This window comes from Motacilla alba, chromosome 3, assembly GCF_015832195.1.
Source record: "Motacilla alba alba isolate MOTALB_02 chromosome 3, Motacilla_alba_V1.0_pri, whole genome shotgun sequence".
In the NCBI taxonomy this organism is placed as follows: domain Eukaryota; kingdom Metazoa; phylum Chordata; class Aves; order Passeriformes; family Motacillidae; genus Motacilla; species Motacilla alba.
This window is the reverse complement of record NC_052018.1, coordinates 92,717,479-92,743,181: the sequence shown is the minus strand read 5'-3', so window position 1 is coordinate 92,743,181 and position 25,703 is coordinate 92,717,479. Positions and strand designations below refer to the sequence as shown.

Here is a 25,703-nt window from a genome sequence, read left to right as displayed (position 1 = left end):
AGCTGGGTCTTAAACAAAAATTTCACATGCAACTCTGAATTCCCCTAAATTTTCAGATTAAGAGATATGCCAGAAATTTTATTTTCCCATAGCCAGGAAAATATCTTTATAAAACAATAGTTCTCTCCAGTCCAAATAGAGTAAGTGGGCACACTCTTGATTCTTCTGCCTGCAATTGTACAATTATGCTTTTCTTATGCTGTTTATTTGTCATGATTTCACTTTGATCACATCACACTCTGCTGATGGAACCATTGGCGTTCTTTTTGAATAGTGGATAATGAGTGATGAAAGTAGAGAAAATCTACATCTGACATAATGTTGGAATTCGGATACATGATAAAATATCTCAAATGCTAAAGGATCTTATGGGTTAAGTAGCTGTTTTGTCTCCTGTATCATCACAGGACTAAAAGTGCTACATGGAGCTGGAGTTGGAGACAATACAAAGAGTCATTTAGAACAGGCATTGCAGTCCTCAAATAAAATGTGGATAAAAACGGTAGAAACTTTGGAGGTCATTCTACTGTCACTAAAACAAATTGCAAAATTTTTGCAAGGGATAGGGAGCAAGAGCCAGCTATCTGATAGGTTATTAAATACTGAGTCCTATTTAAAAGTATATAATTTTTTCAATACTCAGTCTTCAATGTAATTTATCATACACAATCTGTTTAATCTTCATAATATAAGAATTGTTTCTACATTTTGAAAATAGAGTAACTACAGGGGAATTAGTGATCCTCCAGAAAAAGTAGGGTAACTGTACCTCAGGAGCTACCTCATTCTTTCTGGCTATGAGTAAGTGTCAGTATCAGGATTTAAAAACAGAATTTCTTGGCTTTTCTTCTCAGGACAATATCCAAAACGCTGTGTCACTTTCTATGCTGCATAAAAACAGACTTAAAATAACACCAGCATTTTCCATCTTGTACTATGTATATCCCTTAATTTTAAAAACATTTCATATAACTCTATCCAAGCTCAACAAAAAGAGCCCATGATCTGAATCCAAACACACCAAGTATAGAACTCCCCAAGGTCACACCCTCACTAGCTTTTTTACACCTGCACTACACTGCCTGCAAAAATAGTTACCCTACAGGCTAACTTCTGGAGAAATTCCTACTTTTGCAGATCCATTGTTGTTAGGATACAACAATATCAAAGCCATACAAGGCTTGCCAACTGTTTGATCATCACTTCACACCCTGTGGGCAGAAAACAAGTACAATTAATGCAGCTCAATCCCTTAAGTCAAAAGTGCAGAGATCCAAGAATTTCATATTTTTTCTAATAGTGATTCTGCCTTTAACCCACAGCACTGCAACATGAATTGAATATAGAGTAGACATCATGCCCTAGTAAATACTCTAGATTAACCTTTCAATTACTTTTACTACCTTTGTAACAAATACAAAATTAATAAAATCATTGCAGGATTAAGTAGTTACTGTCTAATGTTTCCAGTCTTATTATGATTTGTGCAAACCCATTACATGTACTTACATATGGCAAACAAAACCTATCTTTGTTCAAAACTAACATATTGTAACAGGAAGCACTCCTAGTGAGCACAGGTCCTAAAAAAAACAGCAACTGAATAGAACAGAGGCAGTTTGGTCCTAAAAGACATTTAACAAATGGGATTTTCATGTCAATCTGGGTCTGCCATTTTTTAACGGTATCTCCTAACCCTCTGCAAGAATGGGCAAATGGTGTTGGACGCTTCCTAGGTTTTTTTGACACGTGTGTCTTCAGAAGAACATAGCCATGTCAATCATGTTTCTTCTAGCTTACTAAAATAAAAACATGATTCTCATTGAGTCTATAAAGAAATTCACAGGGTTTTTTATTTTACTTATCTCCATTATCAAGTGCAAACTCAACTTCAGCATGAAGCTGCCATGACCAATTTAGACAATGATAAGTCCCCTTTAGAGTACTTTTTTATGTTCTCTTTACACCAGTAAGTTGTGTTTAAATATGTCTTTCAAATGGGTATATTCTATGTATTGTTTAAAAGCTGTAATTCTAATAATTTTGTCCACTTCAAGATCCTTTTATAGCTTCCTGTATAGGTAGGCAGGATTTAGCACAAAGAGCATCCAAATATAGATGGTTGTGTTTAGCACAGTGTTTGTTACCACATTAATTTCCTGCATTTCTGTTCCAACATGAATATAATTTCCCAGTGTAGAGAAACCTCAGTTGTAGACAGCTTACAGAGATCAGCCTCAGGCCACGAGTACTCTGGAAGAGAAAAGTTATTCTTTCCTTGGAGACGCGTGCCATTTCTGGAACGAAGGCTGATTTGTCAGCATAGAAACTAGGATGTCAAGTATACTTCTTGGAGCAGGCATACCTGAAATTTTCCCAGGGACAGCAAAAATTACACTTTCCCTGATACCAGTACTGGAATAATGTATTTTCAGAAGCAAGGGAATGAGGAGTGGCCACACTTTGCAAAATGATCAATTCTTCTCCTTCCTACTATCACCAAACATTTCCAGATCCTTTCCCCTGCTCTTGTCAGGCTGATCACTCTCTTTATCCCCCTATTTAAACTCGTGAGCAAGGAATCACTGTTTTATTACTGTCATGAAGGAGTGGTTGCACAGGGAGTACAGAAGTGAACACAAATGCAGGAAAGAAGGTATGTAGGTAGGTTTGGGCTTGGTTCCCTATCTACACAATAGTCCATAAAGATTAATGGCACTGCAGCATTTCATAGCACATATTGCCTTGTGTACAGTTAAATCTTTTTTTTTTTAATTTGGAAACTTAACATTCAGCAAGAATGCTGGCTGGCAGTACATAGCAGCTCCCCCATCCAAGGAAGAATTCACATCTCCAAGAAGGACATATTCCTTCTGCTGTCAGTGAGCCATTTTCTACTTTGTGCCAAAGTGTCTGCAGAAGTCTGTCAGTCAAGACAAAACACATAGACTCAAAAACTTGGCCATGCCATTCCTCACAGTCTGCTACAGACCCGAGAGCAAGCTAGACAGCATCTGTGGAGGATACAGGAGGAAAGGTGACCTCCAGTTCACCAGCGGGTGTGAACAGATAGGAGAGACGTATTGATTCTGCTATTCTGGGTACATCTCACCCCAACACCCACGTTCACACACATCCATACAAACCATCACTGAAACCCCCAACACAATGTGGTGCACTCCATCCTTTGCACATTCATTCAGGACACTCCAAGAATGATGCCTATCCATCCTGCTTGTACAGCATCCTATGTGGGGACTGTCCCTCTCTCACACTGCCTTTACTACAGTTCCAGCCTGTCCTCAGCCCTCCTGCTTTTCTCAGCCCCTGTGCAGTTATCTCTGTATCATTGCAATTGCCCCAAGGCAGCCATTCTTACCTTCACATCTTGCACCAGGGTCCTCACCAGCAGCAGCTGACACAGATCCTGTGACTCATGGTCACAAGCCTATGTGTATCCTATGTAGTGCTGGTTAGGTTGGGAAGAAGCTTTGGTTGGGAAGAGAAGAGTGAAGAGACAAAGACGGATGTACCATTTATCTCTCAAATATGACTGGAGGTACATGTTGCTGCAACAGATTTACAAGTAGACCAACACTTTTTTTTTCAATTTGTTTTCAGTGCTCAGAGTTATTTTTGGCCAAGAATGCTATTCTTTGAGTGTCTGAGCTCCTCTGGAAGCTTCTTCTTCCTGTGAACCGTGGACTGGTTCACTGAGCAGCCTCCAAGTCCTGTGTGGTAAGCTATCAGTTCCAAGAAGAATGAGTCAAGTGTTTGCCCACATGAAATTCATTCCCTGTTATTTTAGGAAGAAGCAGAGAGGCTCATAACTCATTCTCATCATTGCTGGGAAGCAGTCACCAGGTCTCTTGCACAATGCATTGAACTGTGCTTTCATAGTGATTTAGGCAATATAATGTTACAGCCAAGGTAACACATGACATAGCAATGCCATGGAATGTGCTCTTGTAACAAATATTAAATATTTCACCAGATATCCCTGCATTTCAACAAGGATCATCCATCTACATCTAGATTGAGATCTCTTGAAAATATTATAAAACAGATTCATCTAATTACTCGAACTTGTTAATGAAATAATTGCATTACTATCAACGACGGTAATAATTTGAATTCTTACTAATACCATGAATTAAATCTCATGCATGTCCCTCAGCTCTTATATTGTTTTTCCTTTGAATGTGAAGGGCTTGGAATCACTGGATCATTAGTTTTATTTTGGAAAAATGAAGTTCAGTCTGCAAACCTGTATTTGATCTTGCTTTTTTTAAAACAGACTGAATCTGTGTTCATCTTTCCTTTCACTGTGCAGATGCATCTTCTGCAGCAAACACAGAAAAGCAATACTCAGCAGAGTCTCAGGTGAAAATATTAACTCCTTCACTCCAAGCCTAACTTGACACATGGCCTCAAGACACTATCCTTTATCGGACTGAACATTTCTATCTTGAGTGTCACTCCAGACACAGAATTCCTGCAGTACTCCATATGCCTCATCCAGGCTGAGGAACTTCATCACTGTAATGCCTAATTAGCTCTATGACTTCAGGACCTGTAGAATCAACCAGCCCTACCTACAAAGTCCATATCACAATCTGAAGGTACTGATGGTGTACCCTCAAACAGGCTTAGAGAATCGACTTGCACCATTCCCAAATCCTTCCTTCTTTTATGGTGCTGAATTCAACTGTGTGGTTTCCTTTGAAGGCTCAAGACACAGTGTCTGCTCTACAGAATTTTGATGAAAAAGTAAAAAGCACAGAATAAAATGCTATGCAAAACCAGAGTGGCAAGTGGTCACTGTAGCTGAGGTTAAATTTACTTCTAAATCTTCTTTGTCAACAGGTTATTTAAGGCTTGCCTTTATATTTTTATCCTTCCTGCTGGTTTGAGTTTCTGGATCATTACTGCAGATTAATGATAAATATACTAGTAAGATAGACTTCCTCCCAGTGGTTGGAAACATGTATTTTAGAAACTTGTTCCTCTACCAGTTTATTTCAGTGAGAATTCAGGTTTCCAAGTAACAAATCAGGCTATTTATATATTAGATGAGAAACAGTAAGGATAGATTTTACTTTTTAAATTTCAGCAAAACTTATAACTGTGCCATTAAGATGTAGTCTGGAGAAAAATGAGCAGATGTAAGTACATTTCTAAGTACCCATCAGTTGAGCTTGGTGGTGAGTGAGAATGCAGATTTTTTTACATTCCATATAAAAAAAAAAAAAAAAAAAAAAAAAAAAAAGATGCTGGAATAATCTCAGCAGCATCTTAATTCCGCAGTCTTTATGGTGTTTTTGGAGTTGCAATACGCACAATCTCCACTGATGTTCACAGAGTAATGTAAGTATTGACAGTTGGTAATTTCTCTAAAGAAATAAAACCTGTGCTTTAGGGAGCCCCTTAAGAGAATGGTCTCCTCCCTGAGTGATAATTGAATGTGGCAAGTACAATCAAGAAATACTTTTCAATTCTAATAATTTGAATCTCACATTGACTCAAATGTGAACCTTTGCTAATGTGACCACTTTGCAATGTGAGAAAGGTATGTTGGTTAAACTCATGTGACTGCAGCTTCCTGGAAAGAAAATTTAGAATAATAAAGCCACAGACAACTGCAGAGAAAACTCCAAACATAGCACAGTACACCCAGCCTTTAACAGTATCCACTGAAAGAAACACAGAGAGAAAGAAAGCAGAGAACCAAAGGATAGCATTAATTCATACAAAAATCGCAGATGGACTAAGTTTGCTGAAGGTTGGGATTATACAGTTATGTCCGATAGTTGTGGTTCTGAAAATTAGGTTCTAAAGTCTCTAAGGAGTTTTTGCAGCACCACTACTTTTGAAGTCTTAGACTTGATGACTTTTTTTACTCCAGGATCGTTCTCCATGTTTGGATTTGCCCTATCCACCGAGGTGGTGACTAACAAATGTAGTAAGACAGATAGAAAAGCTCTTTAGACCTCTTTTGGGGATTCAGCAAGAGGGAGACTGGCACAGATGGATTTACAATTTAAAATGGAATGACATCACACTTTTGCCTTCCTTACCAATTCTTTTGGATATACAACCCACAAGTAGGGAAAAATTCTGTGGTGTTAATCTGCTTGTGCTTTTAAAATAGAGGATGGGGGGAGAGGGAAGCAGATAGGAGGGAAGGAGGGAGGGAAGGACAGAGGGAGAAAGGGCAAGCTGGTTAATGTTTTTCTTTCAGCTTGTTTTCTATGAGTCACACCACTAAGTATTTGCATTAGCAGGTCTCCTGCTGCTGCTACATCATCAACTGTTTGTTTAGTTGCTGTGCCTCTTGAAAAGTCCCGCAACATTGAATTTTTATATATCCTTCTTGTTCTCTATTAATGAATTAAATCTTTAAGAAACTGTTCTTCTACCTGCAGAAGTAGCAGTCCCTCCAATCTCAGTGCTATTGCTCACTCAAATAAAAGGTACAGAACCAGAACAATATTTACTATTATTTCATTTTATATTGTTTCCTGACCAAATTGTATCAGAAAAACTGAAAATAACATTACTGCCATGTCACAATAATCAAGGTTAAAGTTCAAAGCTTCTTATTCCCACTTGTGAATCAAAATAAAAAGTTGCTTAATCTTAAATGTTTGCAAACCCAAGCACTGAGTATAACTTGATGAAGTCACTTTGAAAGAGTTGTATTTCTTTCTTTAGGTACGAAACAAACATTGTCCAGAAACATATCAAAGCAGAAGTTATATAAAGTAAGACTGAGATTGTCTTTTTCTTGCAAAATTTGGTCTTCAAAAAAATCTTGTTACTGACTTTAACAAAGGTAAGGCTGTGAGCAAAACTCTATCATGGTCAGCATGAAGAGAAGCTGCTAAGTCTAATTAAAGAAAAGGAAGAACTGCAGACAGCTTATTTTCTCTTTATGATGATAAAGAGCAATTTGCTGTTTGATGATCTTTCTCTCTTGCTTATTCCCCAGCATTCTGAATTTCTTTACTTTCTTTTTTGCTTTCAGCTAACTTTTTTTTTTTCATTTTCAAGAGTACCAACATAAGATATGCTAATTAAATACAAGCCACAGACCTGCCCTACATGAAAAGGCAATAAAAGCACACAAACGTACCTGTTCACAGAGAAAGGTAGCTCAGACAAGAGATCCACTCTATGAGAGAGATAGAGTCTCAAGAGAAGCGCTTGTAAAGGAAGCTCTTCAAAACAGCTCTGTATCTTCTACATAAGATGTTTGTTTTGGTTTTCCTCCTCTTTAATCAAAACAATGACTGGTGGGAGAAAAGCAGGTGTTTTAAGCCTTGTCTTGGTTGTAAAAGAAACAGCACATTAAGAGAAACTTTTCTTCATTGCAGGCGTGTGATCTACGCAACTTTCTCCTGGTTCAACCCCAAACGGCGAGTGTGGATAAATGGTATCTTCTTACTTACGACATCTGTTCCCTGTGTGAATTCAGACATGCGTGTCCTGACTTCAATAACAAAAATGGTTTTTTTCTAGCTACTTGTTATTCTTGCTACACCAACATAACTGAGAGAGTATGAGCTATAGCTCTTGTCTATCTTCAACAGAACTATGGGATAATTAAAGGACTACTCAGTTATTTCGATGCAAATTCACTGCCTAGGTGAAATTTAAAAGTAGTTTGCTCTTCAGAACGTTTGTCACTTGTAGTGACACTTGTAGATCTGCTAGAAGACAAGAAGTTAGCATACAAAAATGTTTAGTTGCCCGATTTAATTAATCTGGAGACTTCTATGTAGAGAGTCTGTCCTCCACTTGCTACATGGGCATATTTTTTGAAGTGACTGAAAACATTGAACAATCCTTTGAAGCTGGAAGTTTAACTTCCCTGCTGTACAATTACTGCTTCATTCTAGATCCATTCTTGCCCTATATGCCACTTGGGCTGAAGATGGCTTTCAGAGAGGGGACTTCTAGGATGACTCTGGAACAGCAGGTGACTCTCTACACAAAAAAATGGCAAGGCACTGCAACAATTTATGTACTACAGCTTATACTCCTTTCTGGAGCATGGTATTGATGTTGAAACCTCTTTAGGTATACACAAGGAGCACCAATAATCAGTACGTTCTACTCAGAGTGCCCTTTCTCATCTCTTTCTACAATGAGTGAAACCCATGGGCTAAAAACAAAGCTGCTCCTTTGTAGTGGCTCAGGCACAATAAGTAAAAGTGTATTATAACTGCCTGTTAATTAAAATACTCCTTCAGTTGAAGTGCTAAAACACTATCTGGGCTCTGTAAATGCTTGATTTTATCCCTCCTAACAAACCCATGAAGAATTTGCTTCAAATTTACATGAGGATGTGCTATCCTTTGGTATAAAGTTTTTGCCTAATCGTATGACCTGCATGCTTCCACTGAGGTTTCTCCAGTTCCAGCTCTGCACTTGCCACACAGCTTCTCAACAGCTTCTTGGGGAGCTGCATGATCTGTCAGGGAGTGGATGCAGTGTTCTGAATAAACACATTTTTTAAAAACTGCAGGAAATATCAGGGTAGTGCTGGCATGAGGTCTGATTTATCCTCTGGTCACTTAATGTAGATAATGGAGGCTGGTGATAGAGAGTGCGTGCCCTGGGCTATACGCTGTTTCATTACACACACACGGTTTCCTTTAAGTTTAATGTGAATTTAATGTACCAAGGAAAGAGAGGATATACCCTTCAGGTGAGTGCACGCTCTCAAAACAGCTAATGAACTCCCACAATAATGCCTGTTTCTAAGATAGCTCCAAAGACTGAATATTGATAACTAAGCACTTTTATGACTGATAATTATGCTTCAAGTGTTCGTCTCAACCAATAGCTCTTTACATCATTAACATCAGTCTGGACATCAGATGTGTGGGGAGCATTCCTGCTTTCAGGCCTAGTTTTTTTGTGCCACCTTCAAAGAGATGCCCAGTTCAGAAAGGCACTGAGGCTTCACAGGGCCTGCTGACCGCCAACATTGCTCTTCTGGTCACTTTGGCTCTGCTCACACCTCAGAATTTTGGTGCAGGTGCTCCTCTGGGCCTCCCCAGAGGCTGAGCCCCGCGCTGGAGCCCTAAATGTTTGATGTGCCAAGCGGACCCTTCCGTGTGTGTCTCTCCGGGCCGCCCGTGTGCGAGCGCTGCGGGGCCGCGCCGCTCCCAGCCGCACACGCTTCGCCAGCCCCGGCTGCCGAGCCAGACCCGCGCTCGCCTCTAAAAATAGCGCGGCTGAGCTATAAATAGCAGCGCCTGGAGCGGCTCCGGAGTGCCCCCGCCAACGCCAACGCCGCCGCTGCTGCTGCTGAGGGAGGAGAGGGCCCTCGGGAAGGGCCCCGAGGGGAAGGGGAGGCGAGGGGAGGGAGGGAGGGAGGGAGGATGGATGGATGGATGGACGGACGGACGGACGGACGGACGGACGGACGGACGGATGGATGGATGGATGGATGGATGGATGGATGGATGGATGGATGGATGGATGGATGGATGGGAAGGCCTGGATGGCCGTGGGGCAGCCACGGGATCCGCCACGGGCGGATCCGCGGGTGCTGCTGTGCGGGGCCGGGGCCGCGGCACCTCGGCGAGCGAGCGAGCTCCTTCCCCACTCCCCTGCCTCTCTCGGCCTGCGGGAGGGCAGCGGGGGGCGCGGAGCCAGGAGCAGAGCCCTTCCAAAGGGAGCCCAGTGACACCTGGGGCCATGGGCACCACGGGGACACAGCGGGCACTCTCTGAATGAGCACCAGGAATCCCTGCCTCCCGTGAGGCTGACAGAACACAGGCACAGGTTGCCCGGTGAGAGCTGTCTGTCCGCCAAGGAGACACTTAAAGCCGCCCGGGCCGCTCTGGGCCTTCTGCTCTGGGTGGCCCTGCCTGAGCTGGAGGCTGGACCAAGTGACCTCCAGAGGTCCCTTCCGACCTCCAGTGCCCTGTGATCCTGTGAAATCCCGTAGAGCCTCGCCCGGAAAAAGCAGAACTGAGGATTCTCCTTCACGTAAGGCTTCCAGGACTGTGCTAAAATTCTGTAAGAGCTTTCTAGTCTGGTGTGTTGCTGGTGCTTATGGCTTTGTGGTGAAGGTTTCTTAGGGCAAACTTTGATTGCAGCTAGCAGGCCTCCAGTGGAGAGCTGCCGGTGCCTTAAGAGAGCGAGCAGCAGGGAATTGCATTTAATACCTCCTCCTTTCACTTCTGACGTTCTTTCTGCAAGGAACAGCAGGGCTCCCCTACTATGCTGTATGATCTTGCTCTCTTAACTAATTTCGCCTTGTAACAGGAATGCTCTTGCTTGCACTGTGAAAATAATAATAAAAAGAAATAAAAATCCCGTGTCAGTAAAGCCTGATAGTTTCATAGTGCTGTAGTTTTAAACAATGTTGTTCTTTCCTACTGAATGCTCTCTTGCTTTCTGATCTAACCTGTGCCTTGCACATTTTGAGAAGAGAGCACATAAGAATCAGAAAAAATGTCCCACACCACTATAGGTCATTTACTGAGAGGAAGAGCTGAGTCTCCATGATGAAGCCAGGCAGTGTTTTCCTGTAGTAGTTAGTCAGTACCACTTTGCAAATGTTCACGCATCTGAAGATACTCAGACCTCCTTCATAGGGATTCATTGTAATCAGATACTTTGGTTGGTTTTGTTTTTTGGTTGTTTTTTTTTTTTTTTTCTAATTAACTGCTAGCAGAAAGTGCCTTTTTTTCAGAAAATAAATTTAGTTGTAAAGGTCCAGTACAGGTACACATTTTGAAGAGTTCGTTTTGTTAAGTCTTTAGGAGTCAACAAAGCCCCTACAGCCGAGCCCTCATGTTATTTGAAGAAACTACTTGAGTACACAGTTTTGCAATACAAGATAGAGGTGTGGCCTCTGTGTTGCTTTCACAAACATGCACATACCTGCCCATATTTCTTCATACCTTCTGCTTGGAAACACCAGTGAGTTTCTAGAGGATCAAATTGTGAGTTCATTGAGGCCAATGTCAACATCATTGTGGACTTTAGTGGGGGCTGAAGTAGGAACCAAATTTACAATTTTGATTAAAAATCACAAGTAAAATGCACTTGCCCATTTACAATCATTATATATTTTTAAAGTTATTTATTGGGCCAGTTGTAAAGGATAAATATGGGAAACAGGTTTTATGGGGTGTTTTTTCTCCCTACTGTTTGTTTTTTCTTTAATGAATTACAAAGAAATAAAAATACGCAAAAAAAAAAAAGATGTCCTGATACTTCTGGACTAGCATAGCATGAAAATATTAAGAAATTGCAACAATATAAAGAAGTTCCCATCTAAATAAATGAAATGGTTATGAAGTTATAGGAATAGGCTCATTCATATGCAAAGAGTTGTAGTTGCCCAAAAATGCAGAGTCCAAAGATCTTTTTCAAGACACACCAAGGAATATACAAGTACAGCTAGGCAAATAGAGACTTCAAGATCTGGCTGATGCTGGCAGCCTGATCCATTAGGAAAATGAGAAAACCTTAACTCTTTTAGTTATTTACAATTGTTTGGCCCCATTCTGCATGGGAAGTGAATTCCTGCTGAAAGCTTTTATGTTTGTCACTCAGGAAAGACATATAAAAATATCATCCTTTTCATCCTGCAATAGCTGATTAAGCCAAGCTCTCACAAACATATGATGATAACTTTATCATGTATAATTCTCCCAAAATTTTGCTGGTCTCAGCCTTGGCTGAGTTTATCATTAATAGCTGATAACATATTTTCCCCTGTCCCCCAATTCTGCACTAACTTTGTGACAGTGCAGCTTTAGATAATTTGTCTGTAAATCACAGGTTTAATTTAATCTCAGCACATTTAGACATCAGTGGCTGTCTTTAGTTATTTAATTTAAAACTTTGAAGTTGTTAATTTGGCCTCATTAGTTGAAGTGTCGCAGTAAACATTTCACAGGAGTATTTGGAAAATTTTAAAATGCTGAGTTAATGCTACTTGCCGCTTCAGAGGAACTGAAACTCTTTCAAGGCAGCTGCTGAAGTGTTTGCTAGTACAAAAATGAATTGATAAATACTGAGATCTTGTTTCTCATCCTTTTAATTGTGTTTAAAGATGACATAAATTGATGTATCAACTACTCCATAGCAAATTCGAATAGACTTACTGGGAAGAATAATTAATCTCTTCCTTTATTCAGAAGGTAACTTCTGGGTTTTAGAAGATGTAGTATGAGGACAAGAACAGATTGAGTTATGTATTCACTTGCTGGAGGGGTTTTTTCAAGTACTTAAAAGGCAGTATCCTGGTGGTAGGATGCTGAACTAGATGGACTGCAGTTCTGATACAAAGGAACACTATTTTATTGACAAATGTCACAGAAAGCTCAGCTTCTTGAACAGGCAGTGCTCGTACCCTCAGTGCCTTGTATTGGCTCTGTAGTTATTCCCTGAATCGTGCTTCATACTGCCTGATATGGGTTTTTTTTCCTTGGCATTTAGGAACAGAAGCATCACTGTTCCTGCTATCCTTGTGCTAGAGGCTTTATGACTAGATGGAGCAGAGCTGTTTTATTGGCTTTTGTCCACCAGGAGCTTTTTGCATATTCTGAAGAAATTTCCAGTTCGCTGGAATTGCCAGTGCTTCACCCTCCTGTGTCACTGCTGTGGTCACACTTGTGGCTGATGGTGACTTTGCTTTGTGACACCTGACACTGCTTATGCTTCACCAGCACCGAGGGTGCTGGACTGAGCTTCCTGGCCACCCTGCCAAGCGCACAGCAGGCCCCTGCTGTGACATAAAGAAAATAAGAAGTTCCCAGTTTTTTCTTTGCCCTCTTCAGCCATCAATCTGTTATTTCTATCTGGTGCAGCTGCTGCAGGAAGAGGCCGTACTACCTCTGTGAACTGCAGAAACTTGTAGCTTACTGCTGTGAGCCAGCAGGTTTCAAATGGGAACTGCAGTTCCTTGTGAAGATCTTATGTTCAAGATGGTCACCTTTGACCTACCACATGGCACATCAGGGATGGTTTACAGTTCTGGAGGTTGAAAAATGGAAAATAGAAATAATACTATAATACTAAACAGCATGACGATTTAAAGTGATAAAATTATTTTCTTGTTGAAATCCTAACAAAATAAATTATAGACTTATTCATGTATTTCATTCATGGAATATTGTAGTTCAGCAACTGTTCTGAACACTGGTTTTATTTTACAATGCTTTATACTTGACAAAAAGAGGGAAAATTCAGCAATTTGTCACTGTATCGAACAGAAGTTGGCTTCAAAATTTCTTGCTTTGTCAGGCAGTAACATTCCAATGTCATGTCATGTAGAAAAAGTCAAAGCATGTGCATGAGCAGAGGAAATTCAGTCAAGTAATGGAAAAAAATCTAAAACTCAAGGGAGAAGAGACAGCAATTACCAGCTGCTCTAGTTAAATATTATTTTCTGTGCTCCCTTTCACTCTTTAGATTTAATTTCTTTTTTAAGGTACATTCTTAATTCTAAATTAATGTAGTTCACACATGTCCTGCCATACCTTGTCATGTAAACACTAGGATAAAATTAATGGAATAAGTTGTGTGAAGGCCTGTTAATTAATAGTGAATTTGCTCTGTTCTGTGGGAGGTTTCTTTTTTTCCTACTAGACATTATTTCCAGTTTCAGCCTTTATAGGCTGGAGGAGATCAAATATTAAATAAAACATACAAGACTAGTAGAGTTGGGGTTTCTTCTGCTTGTAGGTCAGTGGCCCTGATGCATCCTGCAGCTTTATATTGGTTAAAACAATGGAGATGAGTTATCAGCCTAGCTATAATGACAGAAGAAACTAAGTCTGAGTAGTTTTTTCTCATTTATAACTTAATTGTAAATAATATAATTTATAGGAAGGCTGTAAAGTGACAAAACACTTTACCAATGTGGCCCTGCATCTGACTAGAAGTTCATTTGGTCAGATATGTCTCCTGTACTGGCCATACGCAGATGTCTAGGAATGTCTAAGAACATGAGAAGAACATAATAGAACTTTTTAGAACATAATAGAACATAAAAGAAATTTTTCCTTTCTCAGCCTTTTGGAGAAAAATGGACTTCAATCTTTGGCTGACCAATGTGGTGTACACATAAACAGCAGGGTTTTCCAACAGCACCCATCTCATGTTTCAGTGCTTATTTGTACTTAAATTGTTTCTCATGACTTGCTGCCTGTGCTGGGCTAGGGCTTAAATGTGGCAGATCAAGACTCATTTTGTGAGGCACATGTCTGCACAGAGTGAAGGACAGCTATTGCACTGAGAAACATTAAACCTCTGGTTTAACTAGACAAAACAGATTGGAAGGGGAAAAGGTACACATCATGGTCTTTGATTCTCTAAGTTAGACACTAATTATAAATGTATTCCTAAAATCTGACAGATAGTACATTGCTGCACAGTCACGACAGCAAAACCCTTCATAGCAATTTGAAGCTCAAGGAAATTTCCATTGCCACAGCACTCGACCTTCTTCACAGGGAATAGAGAGAAAACATTTGCTTGCTCTGGGGGAGAACAGAGCATGCTGATGGTGTAGGCTGCACATCCTTGGCTGTATGCTGCCACAAACCTCCCAGTAGAGAAAGGGATACTCCAAGGTCTAGACCATGTCCAAGGTGAGTCTTGGGCACTGGTAGAAGGGAGAGACTGTATTGCAGCCAATGTTCTAAAGTCAATGTTCTCTCTGCTAAGAAGAAAAACAGATTTTTGGAAGAATCAGAGGAGATGGGGGTAGATGTGATTTCAGGGCTTGAATTTTCAAAGGAGTCTAAAATAACTGAAGCAAAGTGCCAGCTGCAAGTTCATATCCATCAGCAGAGACAGCACAAATTTATTTATATCTTGATTTTACCTGCCCAGGAAGGGGCCATTTTTCTTGTTGATAAATGCAAAGTGTTTCACTTACATTCTGCTTATTTTAGAAACCCAAAAAAGTGTTCCTGCCTTTATTAAAATAAGTACTTGACTGTGTTGCCCTGAAATCCATGAGCTTCCACAGCATGGCTATGTACTTGAGAGGTAGTTCAGTTACTTTCTCGGGCAATCATGTAATTTGTGCTTCATCAGCTACAGTTTATATATTAATGAATAGGCTCCTTGCTGTCAAGTTCTTTCATTTGGATGCTGTGTAAATGATAACAATTTGCAGATGAGCTCTGGCCCATGAGAAGCCCAATAGGAGTCATTCTTTATCCTGCAGGGTGAAAGTATAGGCTAATCAGTACTTGAGCAGCCCACAGATGTTTAATTGAGATAAAAGGACTGATACAATTAAGGTGCTCTTTCTATTTATTTCAGAATCTTGAAAGCATTACTAGGAAATTATGTGTCTGTCCTGGATGAGAAGAAATAATTGATCTGTATGCAGAAATGACATGCAGGGGTGAAAATGTCTGAGCACTCATAAAAAGAAAGACATCCTCCTCATATACATCACTAGTTATGCCATGTTCTGTTTTGCTAATGACAAGAGATAGAAAATAAAGGGCAGAGTAATATTTTTTCCACATGCTATTTTATGGTTTTCTTATTATTTGCCTCCTGTTATTTTTCTGCTGTATAGACACCGAAACTGTAGCACCTCCCTTATACTTCAAAGAAATTTGATGAAGGACTGCCTTGATCTTTCTTGCTTTCATCTGTCTCTCATTGCTTCTCCATGTTTTCTCTGTAGCTAGGTGGATACCACCCAGTGACAGCAAAGGCATTTGAAAAGGAGTGTCTTCACTCTGTTGAGGGGCCTTGCAGCTGACAGGCACACTGCTAAAATTGGATCTCATGATCAGTGGGAGGGTGGCCTGGGTTTGAGTTCATCCATATCTTCACAGGGGCTTGCTAGGGTATCACTTATGTAACTGTAACAGTTGCTTAATGTGGCTCCAGCTCTTAACAGTTAATCATGTGGTTTATGATATCAGATAAATAAATACCACAAAATACAAATATCACCGTGTTCATCCCATACAAGTATGATGAGCTTTAGTAGAAGCAGGTGAGTGGCAGGACTGTTCCACAGGAAGTTCCAAAACTAAGAAAAATAAATAGTGCCTTCTTAGAATAAATATTAGAACCCTTCTTCTTGTGCCTTTACATTCTTTTTTCTTTTTTTATCGGTTGAATCTGGAGGGTCTGTCTCGATTCCCAGGTTCCAGAGCTTTCAAATTTTCACATTTTTTAGCAATTTGTACCAGAGTGAGTCCCAAGAAGCCCAGGGGAAGGTCTCCCAGGGCTCCAAGACTCAGAGATTAGGCATAAGCTGAGTTCTCAAAGGTCTCAGGTTTCATGCTGCTCAGCAGGAAGGCCAAATGTATTTTTGAGGTTCATAAGAGAGGATGATCCTGCTACTTCCACAAAGCTGGTGGGCCTGGAAACAGCAGTTGTTGGATTGGATGTGGACCAAACAGAGGGGAGACCATATGGTGTGACTGAGTCCTGGGAGCCTCTGCTCTCCTGCAGCTGGCAGGATTCCTTGCAGACCATAGTTATGAATTTAGAGAAACCCTGTTCTTTCTCTGCAAAATATTTCTGTTTTGACAAACCAACAAAAAATTCCACAAAAAATCCTATTTTTCTGGAAATCTTTGGACCAGCTTTGAAGTCCTGCATGAACAATAGTCAAGCTGGGTTTGTTTTAATGTTCTGGATAAAGTTTGTAAGTGCTGCTTCCATAGCTGATGCTTGACAGGGGATGCAGGCTCCTGCAGGTATTGAGACATGGACCCAGAGTAATTCCAGTCCACTAGGAAATTAATGTGGGTTTTAGGATACTGAAAAATAATGCATGTCTGTTAGTCAGGTCTGAATGCCAAATGCATGTCTTAGACATTGTAGCTCTGCATTCCTGTGGATAAAGGTCCACTCCTTTTTTACCCTAACTTGCTCTATCAATAGAAACCCCTGATTTCAAGCATTAATGCCATTGACTAATAGGTATGATAAAATCTGTTTCTGTTTCAGAACTATTCTAAACTTTGCACATTCTCATCAATGGGAATGGCCTCATATATGCCCAAATTTCTAGCCCACTGTAGCATGTGGAGATGAATCCTAAAATATGACTATGTGAAAGAGGATATATTGTCAATAGAGAATAATAGCACAGGAGACTAGACTGATGTTTGGAACCTTCTTAAAACCTGCACTTGTCACTAACTTTTGTACTGAGAGCCAAATTTTTCAACACACAGAGTCCTCAAATCCGGGAGCTGATGCTGCTCAGCAGCTTACTGGAGACAAGTAGAAAGCTTCAGAATCAAATCCCTTGGTTTTGGAGAATGATCCTCTCACAGCAGCAAATGCTTAGCTGTATGTTTGAATCTATTTCATTGTCGATTATTTTAAATATTCAGAAAGAGTTGGTCTTCTATGAGTTGTTTTCTATGAATACCAGTAGCAAGGTCGTTTCTTAACTGTGCATTGTAATTATTGAAAATGTGGGAAAAAAGTATCTCTTTTTCTTCTAACTTCCATTCAGCACTTTTACTGTCACCTTTTTAGGTGTGCTGTGGTTTATATTCAATAGGTATGATTGCTATAGAATACAAACCAATAAGTAAAGTATTTTAGCATCTATCTGTCTGCTATAAAAAAGACCTGATTTCTTCTCATATGTAATTTACAGTCTGTGTCTCCTCTTGAAAGAACTGTGCGTGGATGTAAAATAGCAAAGTATAATGCTAATCAATTACACAGATTTATTATAATCCAGTAAAATTAAAGCAGTTTGGCACAAATTAAAGTTACTGCTTCAGTGTTTCTGTAGGGAGACAGATTAAGGTGTTACAGAAATTCAGAAAACACAAAGAAATTGAAGAGACTGTGTTGACAACAAAACAAATCATTAAATAGAAATGAGCCCTTGCTATATCTGGGTCTTGTTCCCTCACCTAATGACTGCAAAGATCAGGGCTTAATTTATAGTTGGGTAAGTAAGTATTGAGTGTGTGGTATAGATTCCCTACCGTGTCTTACACAGATTTAACAGAGGTGGTCATGATGGATTAAAAAATTCCTCCATTCTGAAACTATCCCAAAACACAACATTTTCTGTTGTACTTGATTTTAAGCAGAGGTGAGGGAGAAGCTTTGCTCTCTCTCAGTCTTCTATGGCTCAAATTTAAAACTTCACAAAAATTAAAGCCATCTTTTCAAATGCTGCAGACTACTTCTTTTCATTCTAAGAAAAGGCCAAAATAATAGCATCTGAATAGGTGCTGAGCTATTCTAAAGATAGTGCTAAGGCATGGTTTTACAAAGTCTGTGTGTAAAGCCCACAGGACTTTGGCTTATTAGGAGCATTGACAAATAACTGTTGTTAAGAGACTGAACCTTTCACATTTAGAAACTCTACCAGATAGTTCCCTTGTTACATGATCAGACATTTTGCTCTGGAAAAGGGTGTTCATCATTCAAGGCCTGATCTTGCAGTTAACTGGAGGATGTTGCCAGTGGCATCACCTTGCCTACGCTCTGCCTCCATGCGTGGTGTTGATCATCCCAATGAATCTTCAGAACCTGAACTATCATCTGATCAGTTTTCAAAATATTTCTTGCCAAAACAATTTCCTTTTTCCATGGCTTTCTATTGGGAAACACACCATCCCATGGAGATTGTAGGGCTCCCTAAATCAAACATGGCTGCAGCTAGAAAATCTATGCAGTGTTTCTTCTCATTAGAACGAAAATTCTGCATATTTCAACTAAGTTAAAAGTAGATGTCCTGAAGCTTACTCACAGGTCTGATACTCAGAAAATCAAGTTGCTTTTCTTTGCCATTAAATCTTTTCATCTTGTTGCAATGAACAAATCCGCCTTTTTCAGCCTCCACAACAAAGGCAATACTTTTTCTTCCCCCTAACTGCTATTTATCTTGTTTGCAAACTTCAGTTATAAACTTCTTGGGTCTGTTAATGAGTGCCTGACTGTTTGCACAGAGCCTGAGACAGGGATCTGATTGAGACTTCAGGAAGTCACCAGAGTTCAAACAACAGCAGTTACATTCTTCTATGAAAAACTGCTGAAAATGCTCCTGTAAGGGACTGGTTAATTAAAGGTCTGCCATTACTGTGACTTTGTTCCATCACAACATCTGTTTAGTGCCTGAATCATGGGTTACATCTAGCATGCACTTATTAAATTAAATGTACTTTTGCCAAAGAGTTACAGTTTTTGATACATGCTTCTTCCATTTTATCTGTCCCCACTCAGAGCAGTTTCCCACTGCTTCAAATAATTGTAGAGTCATTGTTGAGCTGAAGTGGTAGGATTGGACACAAGAAGATAAAGAATTACTTTGTCCTAAAGTTGGACATAGATAAGACCTCTTTTCAATATAATATCCTTCTATCTTTCATGCTTTTCAAAGATGTTTGACATTAAAAATAAAGCCAAAAGAAGTAAATATTAAGACAGAGATAATTTGTATTTCAAAATAAAGAATCAAAATTATTAGTAGCAATATATGAGATGTAGCTAGACTAATTTGTTTTTAAATCTTTAGCCAGTATATATGAAGCTATGATTAAGTTCCACTATTTTCCAAAACATTACTAAAAATACTTAAGGAATACAACTAAATAAATAGCATTAAAAAAACCCCAAATATTTTGATGTGTTACCTTGGATTTGAGAGCAGTAACTTCCTTTGCCCATATCCTGTTGTGACTACAGAAGGATGTTTTCAAAAGACAAAAAAAAAGATGACCTTTTGATGATTTTATTAACTTAGGGACCCATGACAATTAGAAATATGAGCACAGAGGAAAAGTAATTAAGTTTACTCTGCTCCCATTTATTTAATAGCATTTTTATTTTATGTCTAAGGTGGCAGAGAATCTGATAGAAAAGAAAAAAAAGGAATAAAAGCGCTGCTCATAACCTTCCCAGCCTTTGTTTTCTCAGAACACTGCCTAATGCTCTCTGTTACCTGCATCCTTTTATCTTTAAGAAGGCCATTCCAGACAGGTGATTTTGTTAAAAACTAAGCTGCCAGAGTGGGGCCTGAATTTCAGAACCAGTTGAAAGTGCACTCTCTGAAAGAAAGTGCCTCTTTTTCAGGTGCCTTTAATAAAGGTCTAAAACCTGATTAAATTCTCTGCCCTTAGATTTTGCTTAAAGATGTAAACATATGGTTTGTGAACTTGCAGCAATGCCTTTGAAACCAAAAGTTATTCTGAAATATCTATATGAGGACAAAATAAAAGGTTTCATTGTTTAAGAGACAGACACCCCTAGTTCCTCCCCCAAATTATGACATTGCCTTGAAACCAAAGAAAGAATGGTATTGATTTTTCCATTTCTGATGACACTTGGTGTGTCCTTTGACATTCAGGATCATCTCTAAGGAGATATTTCCTTTACAACTGTCAAATCAAATCAGGCAAATCCAAGTTCACAATTAAGCAACTTCTGCTGCCAGACAACCTGAGCACCAGGTTCCTGTATGCCAGTTGACTTATCTGCTTAAGAAGCACGGAATTTTATATGTGGTTTTAAAGTGATAAGATTTATCTGGTGGAGAAGATTATGTATGCACATTGCAGTGCTACTGGCTTGCTTCACATTAACAAGGAGTAGGTTTAAGATGAATCAAAATCAGTCTTTAAACTGAAAACAGTCTATTTAAATTAGAGTTAAAATTACTGCTGGAACTTTTACATATAGACAAATAGTTTCACTAAGATGAAAGTAAGTTAGAAATGAGGACTGAAGTTTAGTCTCCATGATCAGACTTGCAAATTAAGGTACCAGCTTTTCCTTTATTTTAGTGGGAGTTAGAAACATGATTGGGTTGAAAACCGTACCACTGGACAGATAGGGACTGAAAACTTCTGGATTTCCTGTGAGTCTGTGTCAGTCTGATTCCTGTGAACTTATGTGGCTTTGGAAGTTGAGACTTGGACCTTTCAGCTGTCAAATTTTACCTGTTAGCTGTAAAACTTACCCTGTTACTTGTCTGAGAGAACTTCATCTGTCAGCAGTGCAAGATTTATTCATAAAGTGGAATTCTGTGTATGTAGAATTTGTCTTTTTGCAACCCGTCCTTAATTCAAAATGAGTGGGGACTTGTTTGCTTTCTTTGCTGTGTTGGGTCTGGTTTCTGTGACCTGAGCCTATACTATTTTGTGGAGTATCTGCAGAAAATCTTCAATGCTATGCTTTTTTCCCCACTGCTTCCCTTGGGCACATGCAGCGTAGTAACAAACTGAGCTGCTCCTTCTTTTGCCTTGAAGATGTTTAGCAGAGATGATCTTTCAGATTGCAAAATATGTGACCTTTGCACAATGCCATGGCTCATTTCTGTGGCCTGTAGAAAATTGCCCTGCTAGTGCTGTTGTAACAGAGAATTTCCTCTCAAAGGATCTGGTCTAAAGGGTCCTATTAACTGAGAGGGATTAAACCAAACAGAAGAAATCTGGCAGGGAAAGTAAATTCCAAAGTTCCAGCCTTTCCATACCTGTCTCAGTTGCAATTCTGGCCAGGAGATGATTCTTCAGTAATTCCCATAAGGACCTGCAGAAAGATAATCATAATTCCTAATGTTTTCATTAATACATAACCAATACATTTTCCTTCCTTGCCAAGGGTCCCAGATAACCATGATGCCTTCATACTCCTTGATGGGACCTTTCAGAAAACACATGAGTCTCAAAAGTAGCCATAAGTATTCACATTACTACTTGAAAAGTGACTAAATGCTCCAATATTGGAATAACAGCTTAAATATTATGACACTAATAAAAAGACATATTTTATTATTGAAATAATGTGAAGTAGATATGTCCTTCTCATATCTGCTCTATATCTCACTGTCTTAATTTAGACAAATAGAATTCCTGTTCAGGATGTTTGCCAAGCACCTGTGGAAGAGCTGCTGGAAAGCTGTTCTGCCTTAAACTTCCCTTCTCAGAAATGCTGTTCCACTGCACCTTCTCCAAGTCCATATTCCCACTTGTAGGAATTAACATTTAGCAGTGGTGTGAACTTTCATTTTAGCAGGTCAGCAGTTATATTAGTCTTTAAAGAGTAAAATAATTGACATGTTACAGAGAATAGATTTTTACCCCAGTAAGAAGCAAAAAGCAGTGGCTTTGAATCAGCAGGCTGGTGAGAAGCAAAGTCACCTCCTGTGTTTTTCGGAAGCCTAGTTTTGGTTTTCAGCTACATGGAAAAGACATGTTTTATCACTGTCATTGTGTATCAGTCAAACTTTAGTACTGCTACGTCTGGATTTATGGTATGACATTATACCTCTAGACATGATATATTCTCCAGACATGATCTGCAGAGGTAATCTCTTACAATTCAATCAGTGGAAACTAGGTAAATTAGTCATCACACAATACACATTCAGAACTATAATAAATTGCTAGGAAAGTCATTATAAAGTTGAAAAAAAGAGTCACTGTTGAGAGGCTTGTCACTGTTCTTTATTATTCCTTATTGGATCCTGGTTTCCTGTAGGTCTTTCCTAATATGTAGAAAAAAAATATAAATGTATTGGAAGTACAATAGTCCTCTGAGTTTGAAAGATTTTCAAAAGCAGGCAACTTTCTGTGGATAGATCTGTGCTCATATATAGAAAATGTTGAAACTCTGAAATGCTGAAAACTTGGATCAAGCAATTTGCTGAATGTTGCAGCAAATGAGATCTGTGTAAGGCAGCAGAAAATACAGAACTTGGATTCTGTTCAAAAATGGGCTTAAGAACATTGCCTGTCTTTACAGCACACAAAAGGGCTGTTTCAATTTGACTTGACGTGTGTTTGCACCATCAACAGAGCCTCTTAACAGGGCTACTTAAAATTCCCAGTAAATTTCAATTTCTCATTTCCTTCAATTTGAAGTTGCTCAAAGAAAACATAAGAAAAAATTGTTCGAAAATGTTAACTTTCCAGTGAGCTCAAATAAGATGGCCCTCTGTAACAGTGGGAAATACTTAGTTGTACACCCCCTAAGTCTCCCCCATTTCATTTTTTTTACTCTTAAAGCCTTTTCTTTGAGAAAGGGATGTGCTTTTTCTTGTCCTCTCTTCAGAGAGATTGAGACACAAAAACACAGAATAACTTGCCAAAGTTCAACAGAAAGTCTCTGGTGAAGAAAGGAATTTGATTTTTTTTTTCCTTTCCTTACATAGGAATAACCACATTGTTGTTTATTGCACAATGTCAGTAATTTTCTGGACACAGCATAGAGTTAGATTTTATGAAAGACAAAAATTAGATTAAACTACTAGTGCCTTGTATATCTTTAGCATTTCAAATTTGGGGCAGTTATTTATTTTGAGAAGAATGTTCCTTTTATAAATGGATTTTCCCTCCCTTTTTAATCTTTATTTTTTAGATTATCACTTCGTTCTTCTGCCGTACTTTTTCACTGAATATATTGAAATCAGCTTGTCACTGCCAATCAGGAAAAGACTTGGGGCATTTACCAAAATACTTTTTTCTTTCCCTTAGTGGCAAGAGCCTCTAGCTGCTGTGATTTAGGGCTTTGCCATTCCTTGAACTCAGGAGAGCCAACCCACTTTAAACCAGCTAGGGATGGTGCTGGATGTTACTGAAGAGTGTATTCCAGTTGTTTTTGCCAGCAGGAGGTTACAGAACAGCCGGCAAAATTAATGAAAAAAAAATTATTTTTAGAAGTTTTGGAGTGAACAATACAGGTCTCCAGCACATAAGAGCTTTAAAACAGAATAGTGCAGATTTTAACAATTTTATTTCTTTATTGTGGCATTGACATCCATGAGTGGTTTCCCTGAATAAAATTGGACATATAAAGGCTCATGATTAGAAGGTTTTTCAGCTTTGTATTTGTCTGCTTCCAGCATCAGATTCCATTGTGGTGCCCGTACTATCATGCTCAATTTAATTGAGAGAAGAGGTAAATGAAGTTTTCCCAGAATGGTGCACCAAGTTCTCCATTCTTCATAGCAAACATGGAGTCAGCATTTCTGCTAATGTCTCTGCACCTGCTTGTGTGCTGGTGGAACCACTCTGGTTGTGCCTGTGTGGTCCATGCACAATCAGAATGGGTGGCCCTGGAGCTGAACAATACCTTTCTTCAGCTGGTCATGTTGGGATGTGCTGCTGCTCCTGGACCAGCTGTTGAAACCAAGTCTTCATGTCAATGCCCTTCTGGTAGACTTAGAGTTACTTGCAGGAATACATCAGGGAATAATACTGAATGAAGCAACAAATCCAGCATAAGCTGTCCTGTCCAGCTCTTTCTTATGGTGTTTGTTGAAAAGATGACACCATAAATTGAATTTATTCAAGTTTCTTGGCAGCGAAAAGCAGTTTGTATCACTGGCTCACTTTGGTAAGCAAGAGATAAGAAAAAAACAACACAGCAAGGATGCAGCCAAACTAAGATTATAAGGATTGATTCCCAGACTCTCAACCTGAGGTCTCCTATTCCTTCAAAACACAATAAAAGCTATGCAACAACGTTATTAGCTTAAATTGTACACTAGGGACTTGAACATTGAAACAATCATTTATTTTGTTGGCTCAGAAAACCAAATCTGGATAGGGTTGGATGGGCTGATTATCTCAGTGTAAGGGTCATTCTGGGTCTGTAGATGGAAAGTCAGGCACATTATGTTTCTGATCTCCAGAATTCTGTTGATTTTTTAATACTATATGCTGGTAACTTTCCTTCTACAAATCCGGTCAGGAATTTAGAGGGCTTTGAGAAAGAAATAATTTTTTTGTTTGGAAGCAGACTGGAAGAAAAAGAACAATCTTAGCCACACTGACAGGTTAAAAATTACAAGCTTATCTGCTTCTTAACTTCTTTTTTTCTGGGTTAATAATCTGGGAAATCTGGTGAATTAGAGATTCAGAGTGGTGTCATGGTCAGTCTGCATCTAACACAATTCAGTTCCATCATCTGGTTACTCTTCTGGCCCTACTTCTGTCCTTGTCTGTATCCAATCCATTTACCTAACTACAGAGTGCTCAAGTTAGGTTTGGTATCACCAAGAGGTAAGATATCAATGTGAATTTTTCAGTACTTTGTAATAATATCTAATAACACTATTAGCATTAATAATAGTATTTATTAATGCTCTCTACTGATATTTAATATTCTCTAGTATTAAATCTTTCAGAAGGCAAATGCTTTTTATTTTATCAGATGTTAAACAGTGAGATCCTCTGTTATTCTCCAGAGTTTGAAAGTATCCAAGGCTCATGCACTACTTATTGCAAGCCATAATTCTCAGGTACTCAAAACCATGAAAACTGGGAACAATCTGCCACTTGTTCATGTTACATTCTGTGCTGTTCTTACTTTTTTAAATAAAAGAATGAATACTGACTTGATGTTGTTGCAAGCAAGATAGGATAAATATTACAGTATTTTCAGAACTGTTATTACCTGAGACATTGCTTGTTCCACTGAATAAACTTAGATTTTTTTCCTCTCACAGCTTTTTCTCCTGGACCTTCCTGCAAGCTCTCCAATCAGTACATAATTCAAGACCCACATGGCTGCTCATTTCAAGAAATTGATGCCTGCCGAAGGTGTGTATAGTCTTTAATTATGACAATATCTATGTAGGTAAAAGATGAAATCAGAGTCAAGGATATGTTGGTTGCCCCTATTTTTGGCTGGTTGCTGAATTTCTTCCCCTTTCTTTCCTCCCTCTCTCTGTCACTAACTCAACAGGAGTAGGAGGATTTAAAAGT

General features: G+C 39.1%; 2 protein-coding genes across 2 annotated transcripts in view; one reads left to right on the top strand and one right to left on the bottom strand.

The window, feature by feature from the left end:
* The window catches only part of KCNK2 (potassium two pore domain channel subfamily K member 2), a 141,217-nt gene extending 133,848 nt beyond the window's left edge, over positions 1-7,369 (bottom strand). The window contains exon 1 of the mRNA XM_038132321.1: positions 7,136-7,369. The gene's annotated coding sequence lies outside the window, so the exon portion shown is untranslated. The remainder of the gene's footprint in view (positions 1-7,135) is intronic.
* A 2,111-nt stretch (positions 7,370-9,480) lies between these two features.
* The window catches only part of LOC119699127, a 34,269-nt gene continuing 18,046 nt past the window's right edge, over positions 9,481-25,703 (top strand). The window contains exons 1-3 of the mRNA XM_038132172.1: positions 9,481-9,696; positions 9,786-10,005; positions 25,445-25,538. Coding sequence (XP_037988100.1) covers positions 9,481-9,696; positions 9,786-10,005; positions 25,445-25,538 — 530 coding nt within the window. The remainder of the gene's footprint in view (positions 9,697-9,785; positions 10,006-25,444; positions 25,539-25,703) is intronic.